This window comes from Balearica regulorum, chromosome 6 (genome assembly GCF_011004875.1).
Source record: "Balearica regulorum gibbericeps isolate bBalReg1 chromosome 6, bBalReg1.pri, whole genome shotgun sequence".
Lineage (NCBI taxonomy): Eukaryota > Metazoa > Chordata > Aves > Gruiformes > Gruidae > Balearica > Balearica regulorum.
The window spans coordinates 34,964,559-34,977,575 of NC_046189.1; the positions used below are offsets into that span (position 1 = coordinate 34,964,559).

Here is a 13,017-nt window from a genome sequence, read left to right on the forward strand (position 1 = left end):
GTCCTTCTCTGGGAGACACAAAACAGCTAAAATATTCTCCTTAGCAGCTTAGGAGACCTGGTTGATGCAGTCTCCTGCGTGCACTTCCAATCCAGAGATACAAGTTTAATTTTAATGATGTATTTCCTCTTTCTGCAATAAAAGTTAGCATTAAATATCCTATGTGGATTTCAGCTAGGGAATTCAACTAGTGCCTTTTTTTCAATTCAGAGCCATGCCCCATCTATAAAATGTTACATATCAGTGGCCTGAACATTAGGCTTGTATAATTTTGTGTTAAGATAAAATTATATTGCCAATAGATACAGTTTTTCTTCTCATGAAAGAGCTGTTGACACCAATGGCTGTGCAAATTAGAATTGACAGTCACAACAACTGTTCCATATTTGAGTCTCACAAAGCACGCAGAGAAAAAATCAGGTTGATCTGGCCAACAACGCCACCTGAAATGTGCCAGTATCACTTATGTAGTCACACTTCTCTGACACCTGCTTCGGAAAGCAATTGGCAAAACACTCTAGACTTCATGACTGAGAGCTAGAAGTCTTGTAGGACTGGAATGATTTTATCTTTGTATTGCAGTTATCAGTATTGAGTCTTTAAAGACAAATCTTCTTTCTTAGCTTTGGATAAAGCAGGCACACACATTTATATCCAGCAAGAGAGTAGGAATGGAACTGAACTTTCTGATGTTCAAAGCCACTCCTCCCATGAAGCTGCAGTGTGAGTTAATGATTGCACTGGTGGTGATGCCCTGCAAATGGGACAGATGTCCCCCATGGAGCTGTGTGCCACTGTTCTCATGGTGCACACTAAAGCTTGAGAAATCTCTTCTGAAGTCATTATTTCTCATAATCTTGTCATACTTCCAGAGGGAGAAAAAGAACAGAGCTGAACCACAGTCACAGCTCTCACTCGGCGAGAAGAGCCCATTCCAATGCTTGGGCTGCAATTGCTCAAACTGTCTGCCACCACTTTGATGTCAGTGTAATTAGATGGGTGCCAAAAGGAGCAGTGAAGCAAAAATGAGACAGGATACATACCACTTTCAGAAAGAAATGGAAGGAATCAAGGTGCTCTTCTCCATTGCACCCAGGGCCAAAGAAACCTGAAAAAGTGCCCTACTATTAAGGCTACCTGTAATCCCCATTGAATCTTTGACCTAGACTTGGTGTAGACTCAACAGCACTGACCTCAGCACAGGGATTGTTCTCCTGGACAAACCCCTATCGTGTTACTCATATCTTTCCCCTGCTGAATCTGTATAGTCAATCTCTCTCCGCACGTTCCACCATCATGAAAATCCCTTCTGCTAAAACAGTTTAGATCACGTCAGCTGGTGAACAAGCGCAGTAAGAGACACTCTGCTCTAGCAGAGAAGTTGAGGGATGACTGGGCCTGTGAAACTGGATGGGGTGGGCTTCAGGTTGTCTAAAACCCAGGATTTCAGTTCCTGCTGATCAAAAGAACATGCCTGGCTCCCACAGCAGTATTTGTATGGAGTGCAAATCTCAAAGCAGCACAGTAGGGTTCTGAAAAGGTTACAACCCCTGCAGTCATGAGTTTTTACTTCCCTAAGTTTTCATAGGAATTCATATCTCAAAATGCCCAAATTCCCAACAGTAAAAACTCACTTCCGTATTTTTTAATACAAGACAGGATAGTTGCTGCTTGAAGACCAGCCAAGCTCCACTCTGAAACTGAGTCCTTTTCTATTAAAAGTATTCATATGTTAAGCAAACTCCTTGGAGGAAATAAGCCCTTTTCCAAGTTTACAAGGAAATATGAGAAGCCTTTTTGTTTTAATCTCTTCATTATCTGGCTCAGTACTTACAACAGTTCTTGTTACCACAGAATCAGCAGTTCATATATATTGATGACATCTTAAATATACCTGAGATTAAATGGTATCTTGTTATCCTCTTTTTACAGACAAAGGTTAAAGATGGACAGATAAAGTGAACTTGTCCAAGGAGATGGAGAAATTTGTAGCAAATGAAAGAATCAAAATCTGGTCTCCCAAACACAGTCTTTGAACAGCAGACCGTCCTTCCTCTCTGATGTGACTGCACCATGTTTTTCCTGAGCTTTAGTGCACACGTTGACAATTTCAAAATTATAACAAATTGTGAACTTACAACAAACTCTCTTCGTCATCTATTTTGATCACTGTACACTGACACAAAGTCAAAAGGAGTTAAAAAAAACCCTGAAAGACCTTGGGTGATTTATAATCAGGTAAGACTCTATCTAGATTACAGAATTGTGATCAAACAGGAAAGAGACGCTAGGTTTTCATATCCAAATCACAATGACAAACTTAGAATCATAGAATGGAATCACAGAATTATTTAGGTTGGAAAAGACCTTTAAGATCATTGAGTCCAAGTGTAAACTGTAGGAAGGAAAGTCTGTGGGGTGCTTGTTTTAATGTCTTGGGTTCAAGTACAGCACACAATTATTTCTGGGGATCACTCTCCCTCTTAGATAAAGTACTTGTGTCTTGAATGAGAATAACAGTAATATATGAGGTATTGGTTTGGCCTTTCATGGTCTTACTTTTAGGAGGACAATGCCTCCTAGAAACATCATAAAAGCTCTTACATACTAGAGCCTTTTAGTCAAGTAAACTTTTTAGCAAGAAATACGATGGTTCACAGCAATTCAAATCACACATATTCTTGTCTACATCTACGTGAGCATTCATTATAAATCTTCCCTCAGTTATTATTATTATGTAAAATGATAACAGAGGAGAATTTTATTCACAATCCTGCTTCTAAATTCATTTACCCTAAAGAAATCACATCATCCATCTGTAAGTCCAGCAAATTAAATTTCCATAGGGCAGCTATCTCTATGGAAAGGGTTAGAATATTTTGCTTCAAGTAAGAATGCCAGCAAGACCTAATACAATATTGCAATAATACAGCACACTCTGGGCCCCATCTTATTATTATTCTTCTAACATGATCACTATGCAACATTTAATGTTCATTAGCAAGAATATTTATTCTGGAGTCAGGCATATTGATATTATAATAAGAACTCAATTTCATACATCCCAGAACAATAATTAGATTTGTAAAAAACAAATATGTAGACAATGGTCAATAGATCAAAAGCGTTTATTGCACAGAGGTATCTTTTATGACTATTCAGATATTAATTTGTACAGGCTTCACACACTAAAACCAACTTACCGTGGTGTCAGAGAATATGGGACATATGTTGATAAGTCACACTGGAGATCGTCTAGGTCATGTCCTTGTTTGTTATGAAATACATGGTTGTGAAACCGCAGTAAAATCTGATACTCAGTTGTACCTGGTACTTATCATATTGTTCTGATCATATCATAGTAACGACAGAGAACAGGTATGATTCAGAATATGTTCTATAAGGTAACTTCGATTGTAGAGGATGGTTTTCAAAACAATGTTAGTATTTATACATTCAATATTTTTTGTGTGTATATATGAAGAGAGAGAGAGAGAGAGATACCCCATTTGTAATTCAGATGATAAAAATCTTTTTTTCATGTGTTTCCTCACATCTATACTTCATTTACAAACACAGGATGATAATATGGTTATCATGTTCCCAAAAACCTGACTACATCAGTGTTTTCAAGAAACATTATCCATGTTGTACATTCAAGTTCTATTCCCACTGGTGAATTACCCTTACAAATATATCAAAAACTTGTTTGAGTGCATCTGGAAAGATATAAATGAAATGCTTCTGTTGCCATATTGATGCCTCTTGCCAAACCTGGACACAGTATTTACAATAAAATTCATCGTATATTTAGATTACATGTTTTCCATGATTTCCACAGTTGGTTTCAAGAACATATTAATGATTCATATAATGCTTTATTAGTATATTTTCAATGTTAAAATACTTTGTAAACATTTCAGATCACAGATTTTTTGCCAACTATTTGTTTTGAAGAGCCTTCCAGGTATTAGCTTTTATTACTACATGCGATTGTTGCCTATACAACACTGCATAGTTTTTACCGTGTGACTGAATAACAAACACGCATCAAGTGAACCCATCTCTGACCTACATAGCAGGTAGCCATAGGAGGGCAGGAATGCGCTGTTTTGCATGTGGAGAGAGCCATTCCTTGAAATTCCCAGAAAACAAACTATTTGTTCAGAAGTTCGTCATAAAAGTGAACAAAAGGGATGTGAGGACGAACGAGTCAAATAATAGACATTGAAAAAAACCACAAAGTTCATGGAAATGTTGCATATTTTTGACCTAGTTTACCAATCATAGACTGGTATATGATGCAGTGGCCTAGCTATTCCTCCAGGAAATGACAAATACATTGCTTTTGAGTCATGACTTACTTAAGAAAAGAAATTCATAAGCAAATAAAATTGCATATTGGCAATACGGAAGAAATGAAAATTGCTAAAAAAATCAAGCTGACTTTGATATCATGAGCGAAAGCATTCCCAAGAACCAGAAGAGAACAGGAAGAGAAGGAAGCTGTTATGCAAAGTGGAGTACAAAATTTAAAATAATCCTAGAGTAACACATATATGGGTGGTTTAAGGTCCTGGGACAGAGATGGCTTCACTCTATAAGAGACCTAGGCTCAGGTTTGGGGAATCAGCCCTGACTACCACCTAGCAGATTCAAACAAAACCCCATGTCCAGAAAGAAGGGAAAAAAGGATTAGACAGCAGTTTGCTAGGTGGAGGGGGCTGTTTGCTAGAGCTTGTTATTAACTGGGCAGAACTGGCTTGTTCTTTTGTTGCTGAGAAAATAAACCCAAGAGATTTTACAATAAACACACCACAGTACCCATTCTCTTGGCTGGCAGGATACAACAAACACCTATGTCGGAATGCCCCCAAAGGAAAAAACCAGAACACAACAAAACAAGAAAATTCTCTCTTTTTTCCCCTAAAAATAAGAAACAAAACATGGAGGAAAAACCACACAGAATTGCGCAACCACTGAAATTGGAATGGCTAGTTTATTTCCCCCTCTAGGGCAGCAGCACACAAAATTTCAAATTTAAAAAAGACTCCATAGCTCATTTTTTTCCATCTCAAAAGAAAAATAAGTAACACCCAAACCCTCAGTTCAACTGAAACCAAAATACTTTATAACTTTTCTTGTTGAAAGTGCAAAAACAAAACCCAAAGAAGCTAAAACCTAACTGTGGTACCACCTTACTGTGGTAAGAATGCTAAAAAATGTGGAAAGAAGCTAAAACCTAACTGTGGTACCACCTTACTGGGGTAAGAATGCTAAAAAATGTGGAAAGAAGCTAAAACCTAACTGTGGTACCACCTTACTGTGGTAAGACAGCACACAGAAAAGCAGGTAATAAAATCGTCCCAGCTGCCTGTGATAAACAGAGAGATAAGCAATCCACCCAAAGGAGAGACGGACACCAAACTCACTTCAGAACATCCACTGTATGGTGGCAGAAGTGAGCAGAAGTACAGATTTAAACTCTGAACCAAAAGGAGGGAACTGAATTTCATTTTTGCATCCTAAAAGGATAGTGGGTAAAATACAGACATTTTGATCACCAGTTTCTAAAAGCACAATGTTCTATTGTAACTTCAACAAAAAGTTTAATTTGTCCTGAAATTAAATTTTACTGGATATAATTTTAACAAGAAGAATTGATTATTTTGGAAGGTTAATCTAAAAGATTCTTTCCCTTCAATCCAAGCTTAAAATGAAAATTTAATTACAGTGATAAATAGTCTTTAATATACTTTTTTTTTTAGCAACATTGCTGTATTTTTGATCCATGGATTGTAACAACGGAGTAATATAACTAGAATTTTTAAGAAGTGTCTTATCTGAAGAATTGCTACCTAGTATAGACTTTAATAGATTATTTCAGCATTTTATAGCTTTATAAGGAATGCTTATTCTGTTTAAAAATATACAGGGTAGGACTGACTTAATTAAGTGTTTTTTTTAAGAATTCATGTGCAGAATATCTGATTAACAGGGATGTATCTCATTCCTGTTTCCAGACACTTAAAAAGGCTTTCCACCACCTCAGGTTCACTGGTTCTAGAATATAGCAGTACATTAAGAAAATGTAAAACTCTCCTTTCTTATAAACAGCATAAACAGACTTGGTTCCCTCTGAAAAACCTCTAAAGTCTTTGGTCTCCTAAAGTCTGTCCTGAGACACTCTCACTCTACCCCACGTGAGGCTGATAAAACACACCTGCCACAAGCAGCGATAAGAAACTATGGAGCTTGATATGGAAATCTCACACCCAGTAAGAATATGAGTGGATAAAATTATCCATCACAATCGGAAGGTCAAGTTGTCAAAAGCGTCTGTGTTTTCTAGAGATGCTGGCATATATTACTTAATATTTTAAGTGCTTTAATAGTCAAAACTAGTTTCTCTGTCCCATGTTAACTGTGAGAAACAACAACTGCAGGTAACACAATGACAATAAAAATGAAAAACCTTAAACTGTGGTGAGAGAACATCTGCAAAAATGTACATGGTACCAAACACCACTGACAAGTATTCGCAACTAATAAACAAATAGAGGAAACAATGCCAGACACATTTACCTCGGCAATTTTTGTTTTAAAGAACTTTTCTATCACAAGAAAACAGGTAATAAGTCACTAATACCTGATATACCTTCATGATATTGACAGTTCCTTCTCCGTTCTGGCCTGGGGATCCTTGGCTCTGTAGCAGATTTCTCACTGTCTCCTCCATTCTAGAGAATGAAAATATTTATAAAAGTCAACTGTATGGAAAAAAATTAAGAGTTGCATTCAGTGGTTTTGTTCTTTACAAGAGCCTAATGCATCCATGGCTACCATGAAATTAATATTTAAAGACTGTCCTGGCCATATAATGTTCTCATAGTTCATGTTATGAATAACACATTAAGGGCACTCTTTTATCTTTTGAATATGCACAGTAATTAGTTGTAATGTTAAAATCCTATTGGAGCTCAGTTGAAAAAATTAAAAAACAACTGTGTGCAAAAGACATCACCTTGTCAACAGTGTAACCAAACACCATGATAAAATTACTGTCATTTAGGAACAAAATCAGCCAGATTAAAAAAGAAAACAACCTGCTGCATTTCTAGCCAATTGTCAGTTTTGTGCGATTTAGACAGACTGTCAAATACATTACTAGTATTTACGCTCTATGTTATAGGTGCAGCAGTGTGTGCCAGCACATTTGTTTACAGAGGCACAGCTGCTGAACACACTCACCCTTCTCTGCCCTTTCAAAGGGATGTAAAAAGCAAGTGTAGGCTACAATCTGGTACTACCATCTCATGAAAACGTAATCAACCTCAGTGCCACCAGTGAAAGAAGGAAGGTTTGCACTTTCATTTTAAAAGGTGTTAATAGACACCATCAAAAGTTGTCTTTGATCTACACGCATTCATCAAGCATGTTAAAACTGATAATAATGCTAAGCCTCCTGAATGCAGGCTGAGCAGAATAAAGAATTCTGCTCTTTCACACACTAAGATGGCTGGGGATAATGGAAGCCACCTACAAAACACTGGTCCCATTCAAGGTAGATCAGAAATTAAATCCATGAGCTTAGGAGATGTCACAGAGGCTGACCACAAATAGAGGGTCTGGGACTACAGCTGGTTTCAGCTCTGTGAGTACCGGTAAGAAGAGGAAAGGGATCAAAAGCCAGAGAAGCAGTGATGGACACAGCAACAAAGACGCTGGGTTTTACAACAAAAAATGCTGACTGCCAATTCCAGCTGAAGGTCCTCACACTTCTCCCCATTCCCCATCTCCTCATGCAAGTCCTCACTCCTGTACAGCTTCTTCAGCTGTGCAGATGCAACAGTTTTTCTCACCCTCTCCTTCACGTTTTCTGTTCTTTTCCTTTGAAGCTGTCTCCATCCCTTGAGAGAGCTGGAAGACCAGCCAGGCTGGAAAGGGGCTGGAGAAAGTAAACTGCTGTGGCATGGGTACGTGGGTGACACGAAGGCAGGAGAGAGAGAAGAATACCTTAACCCATATTGCCAGATACACCGTATATTAAAACTGTGACCTTGAAAAAAGAGCCAGTATTCCTAGGCATATCAGACCAGAAACTGCCTGCTGTTGTTTATTTCTGCTGTGTTTAGGGAGACGTGACTTTCGTGTACCATTCTTTGCAAATGCAATTGAGCAGAAGAAGTATTCACAGCATATCAATTTTTTTTAATTTCTAAGGTAACAATCCAGTGAGACAGCAAATATTAGCTAACTGGCCTGGCCAAAGGCCAAGAACATTATCTTTTATATAAGCCTCATATTCTTTCTGTTCTTTCAGTCTTATCAGAATGAATGCTATTGGCTAATTTAGCAGTAATATGATGTTTTGCTAGGTTTTCTCCTTTCATGTCAGCCAGCTATGCTACTTTTTGAGAAGCCGGTACTGGGTATTCATTCTACTCAGATGAACACTGACATTTTACTTATTCGTATGATGCTTTTTTGTCATTGATGTGCAGACTTCTACATTGCCAGAATGCCCACAGAATAGCTGGACCATCTGTTGACCAAATGTGAATAAAAACAAGCCAGCTCTAATCTCTAGTGCAGACAGTGGTGTGGTTTTTCAGTTGCAGATTGGAACCATTTCTGCTCATAGGCTGACCTTAATCAGATGCCTTTTACACACAAAAGAAGAAATCATTTTGGTTTATAATATAAATTCCTGTGCAGTCCTCATCAAAATATTTCCTTTCTTAATGTGCTCACCATTTCATTTTTAAATTAATGATGTAATAGGATTCTTAATTATTGTGCTTATATATGGATACACAGCTCCAACTCTAGTCCTCCATATAGTTATTACAGATTAATAAACAAGCAAAGATGGGAGAAAGAACAAATTCAACTATCACTAAAATCAGAGATTTTCAATTTAGGCCTAATTGTATTAATGAAAATATAGTCTAGTTGCATATTAGTATCATCAGTTAAACCAGCTCAGAAAATTCATTAAGAATTCTGAAATTCAACAGGCCATTTTATCTTCAATCAAATTCAGACAGTCTATTTTGGACAACAGGTCCATCTTGTCGAACAGCCTTATAGGGACTGGTGAGCACACAGGTTCATGTGACAATTAGAAACACCTCCCATCAGCACTCAGATTTCTATTCAAAAGAATAATCTTTGCAACATAACGAAGAGCTCAGCTAAATACAGTTTAAACTTTTGTTGTTTTCTTGTTTGCAGCTATTATAAAAGTTTGTAAGAGTCGACAGCCATAAAGCTGAACTGCAGGCATAAAAGAGACACTGTCTGTGTGGTCATGTCACTATAAAACCAGCACTGAGAGGATCTTACAAGCTTTGGGTACCCATGGAATATCTGAAAAAGGAAAGAGAAAACTACTTTCTGTCAAACAAGGAGGTGAAATATGCTTACAGTCGATTTTACTGCAATGCTCTGATGGCCAGTGCTCTTGTAGTTTATAAGCTGCTGCTTCTTCACTAGCATCCCAGTTGTCCACTTTTAGGAAGGGCTGCTTAACCAAATATGGCACAGGATAATAATCGAGACTTGTTTCTTATAAATTAGAATCTTTGAAGGATGAATTAATGGCACCTTAATTGAAAAGCAATTGTTACATTATGATCTATAATACTGTCCACAGTGACAGTACATGCCAGAAAGACTTAGTATAAATTCTTTTAAAGAATGCAAGAATGTTTGAGCCTCTATAAATTTAACCTAAAATCCTATGTTTTGCTCCCTGAACAAGGCTTCCAAAGGACATGTAAATTTTGGAATTGAAGCAGAAAAATTAGGTGCTTTATGGAAGGCTATTTCTACACATCAGTCTATATTTGTCCCCCTTCTGGTAACCACGAAAGATTATCTTCTCTTGGTCATGATTCTAATATCCTAGATGGACCCACTCCAACATCATGCGCTTGCCGATTACATCTAGAATAGCTATTCCCCACACGTGTATTCTGCCTGCTTGCTGGCCTAGGCTAAAAAACCTGTTTTGCCAAGGATTCTGTGCTTCTTATGTAACTATCAAGCTGTTAACAATCTGCCAAAACAGTCTCTAAAGCTCACCATTCCCAAGTCTACATTCTTCAATCACTATTTAAGAATATTTATTTTCCCCTCTTTTCAGTGTTCTATTTACTGTCTATTCATATGAAGCATCTCAGTTAGTACCATTAAATTTTTTGTTACATCTATTATTTGAATAGAAAATTGAAGTTTTCTTAAAACTGAAGTGATCCTTTCAATTTTTCTTTTTTGAAAAAGCTATTTTCTTTAGGGCAAAAATAAATGAAACACATGTTTGATAGAAGCTTCTTCAGTTTCTTGACAAAATGTCAGTTTAGAGTACGGAAACAGTCCTCTATCAGTCCTAACCTAAGGATAAATTTCTCAAAGCATTAAACAGAAGAAGAAATGAGGCACTCTGAGACCAGAATCTGCTCATGGAATCTAAGAGTTTAAGGAACATAAAATATTAATGCTACTGCGGAAAGCACTGTCAAGATTTCATCTGGAATATTATCTGCAGTTACATCACCAGCATTCAGAGAGGATTTGGTGAAGAGACAGCTCTGAGGTTGTTTAGAGGAATCGAGAGTCTGTGTTACGAGAAGAGACTAAACAACTTCTCTTGCTACACTTAAGAGATCAAGGGCTTACACAGGTATGACTACTACGAAAGAATCAGTGAGAAAAAGTAAAATAGGAAAGAAAACTACATCGACCTAAGGCAAATGACTGACAAAACAAGATGGGGATACAGTGGTTAGAAATACATTTAGGCTGGAATGAGGATGTTTTTAATTACTGAAAAAATGAGACACTGAACCAGTCTGCCAGGTAGAGTAATGGGATGAGAAACCTAAACAGTTTTAAGCCAGAGTCAAGCAGTTTATGAAATTAATTACACAGCAGGGTCAAGAGCGGAGGACTTGAATTTATGATCCAAGGGTCCTTTCTGTTATTCCTCCTGAAACAAAATCAGTCATTCCTACATTTAAAAAATGTCATTTGTGCCGTGCTGTTGAGAGAACACCAGGAAATCAATCCAACTGCAACATACAGTTATTTATTTTGGTTTTGTTTCTGTGTGTGTTTCCGGGTAAGGGGGGCAGGTGAATCTGGAAAGGAGGAAACATCATTCCCTGCCCAGGGATCAGCATGTAGGGCACAGATGCTCAGGCATCCAAGATGGCAGAAGGAAGCTTCCTCCACAATTTTGCTGCAACTCAAATCTTGTCTGCAAGCCAGAACCTGCCTGCAAGGACCCACCGAGTTGTAGGAGACTTGCTTTTGAAGTTTCTTGATGTTATGTTTCTGATAGCTCTGCTGCCTCCACCTCCTGCCTGGCCCCGCTGCTGCAACTCATGGCACATGCCAGAGCAGAGTTTCATCCAGGCCAGGCAAGACAGACCCTGCTGGGGTTGATGCATCACTGGTAGGCAGTCAGGTTCCTGACTTTCCTCCCAATTTTCTCAGGATCATCACCTTCATAAATGGGCACCTCCTTTGTGCCATCCCCCAGCAATGCTGTGCCCCCCCCCCGAAGGTCAGAAAACCTGCCTGTTTTGTGCGTCTCCCAGTGATGTCATTTCAAGTGGACTAAAGCCATAGGCTATTTCGTTGGGGGTCTCCCCAAGAACAGATTTTAAGACCACACAGGAATTAATCTTTCCTCAAATACACTAATGCAAGGAGGCACAAGAGTTCTCTCAGCCCTCCAACTCTGCAGAACCTTCCTCATATATTTCTGACTTCGCAAAAAGGTCTTCCAGACCCCTTTCAGTTAGGTTTATTGATTCCCTTCCTTGAGAGAGGTGCCTCTCACAGTCTGCCACTGTAATTTGACACATAAAAAGGATTTTCTCTGACCAACCTCTCAACTGTGTAGGACATGCCTTAATGTCCTGTCTCACTGCAGAGGAAACCTGTTCTCTTCTCTGGTCCTCTGTAGGATACCCCTTAGAGAGGTTTGATCTCCACAGACCTAAACACTTTCCTTGACAGAACAAGCTTTCCTTGAAAAACAATCCTTCCCATATATCCTGATCTTTCATTCCCTTTATAGCATAGGGAATAAATACTCTCTGTAGCCTGTGCTCTGTTCAGTTGTGTCCCACACAGCCCATTTATGATTCTGCCTCCAAGGGGCAGATAGCATGTAGTTGTTCCAGCTCTAGAAGGTGCATGACAGTTTCAACCCCTTCTCCATTGACCTAATTCCTTCAAGATTCCCACAGGCTGGCAGCTACCTTTTGCTAGGTGCTATCACCTTCCCTTTTCATCACCCTCAAGCTGAGGTGACAGTACTGGGTGGCTATTTCAAATGCATGTCACAAGAATTCCTTCAACTTGATACTGACTTACAGTCTCACAGAGACGTGTCCAAAGGTTTCTAGAGAATCTTACTGCAGCAGTTCAGGTTTGTATTTCAGCTTTTCCCAGCTCCTCATGTCATGCAGCAGACACAGGATTTAAAGTCTTAAGAGAAAAAATATCAATAACAGATATTTCTCCATCTTTAGTTTAACTTAATTCTGTGTAACCAAAATTCTCAGGTGGGTATTTTCTTCCAGCTCGTATCTGTGGGATGGTGAAGCTTCCTGCCTCTCTCCTAGGCAGTCTCTGGCTTAGGTCTCTCAACTTGTATTTTTAGTTATAGCCTTCCTGGAGATGTGGCCTGGGTTTCAGCTCCTTGAACTGTGTGACCCCTCCCTACCACCTGATCATGGACCGAGTAACAGGTTCCCATGTGCTTTCTCAGCTCTTTCAGCTCTTGGTTCACCTGTGAACCAGCCAGCACTTTTGCCAGCTGGAGTTTGGTGGTCTCTTTGGAGACCGCAATCTGCCTGGCTTTGGTGGCAGACTTCTGTGCCTCTGTCCAAGCCTTGCAGCTCTCTCCCCAAACCCACAATTCAACCAAACAAAAAGCCTCTGTCTGACACAGCTCCCAGATAAATTTGTTTGCTTACTCATATGTAGTTTCAAACTTCA

At 38.7% G+C, this 13,017-nt stretch overlaps 1 protein-coding gene across 7 annotated transcripts in view; it reads right to left on the bottom strand.

The window, feature by feature from the left end:
• NCKAP5 (NCK associated protein 5) overlaps window positions 1-13,017 on the bottom strand; it is a 395,279-nt gene that overhangs the window by 140,435 nt on the left and 241,827 nt on the right. For 6 of the 7 annotated variants that reach the window (XR_012836176.1, XM_075757174.1, XM_075757172.1 and 3 more), the window contains one exon: window positions 6,650-6,740. Coding sequence is in view for 6 of the 7 variants with exons in the window: in XM_075757174.1 (XP_075613289.1) it covers window positions 6,650-6,740 (91 nt within the window). In the remaining variant the exon portion in view is untranslated. The remainder of the gene's footprint in view (window positions 1-6,649; window positions 6,741-13,017) is intronic. The other variant, XM_075757171.1, reaches the window with a different exon arrangement.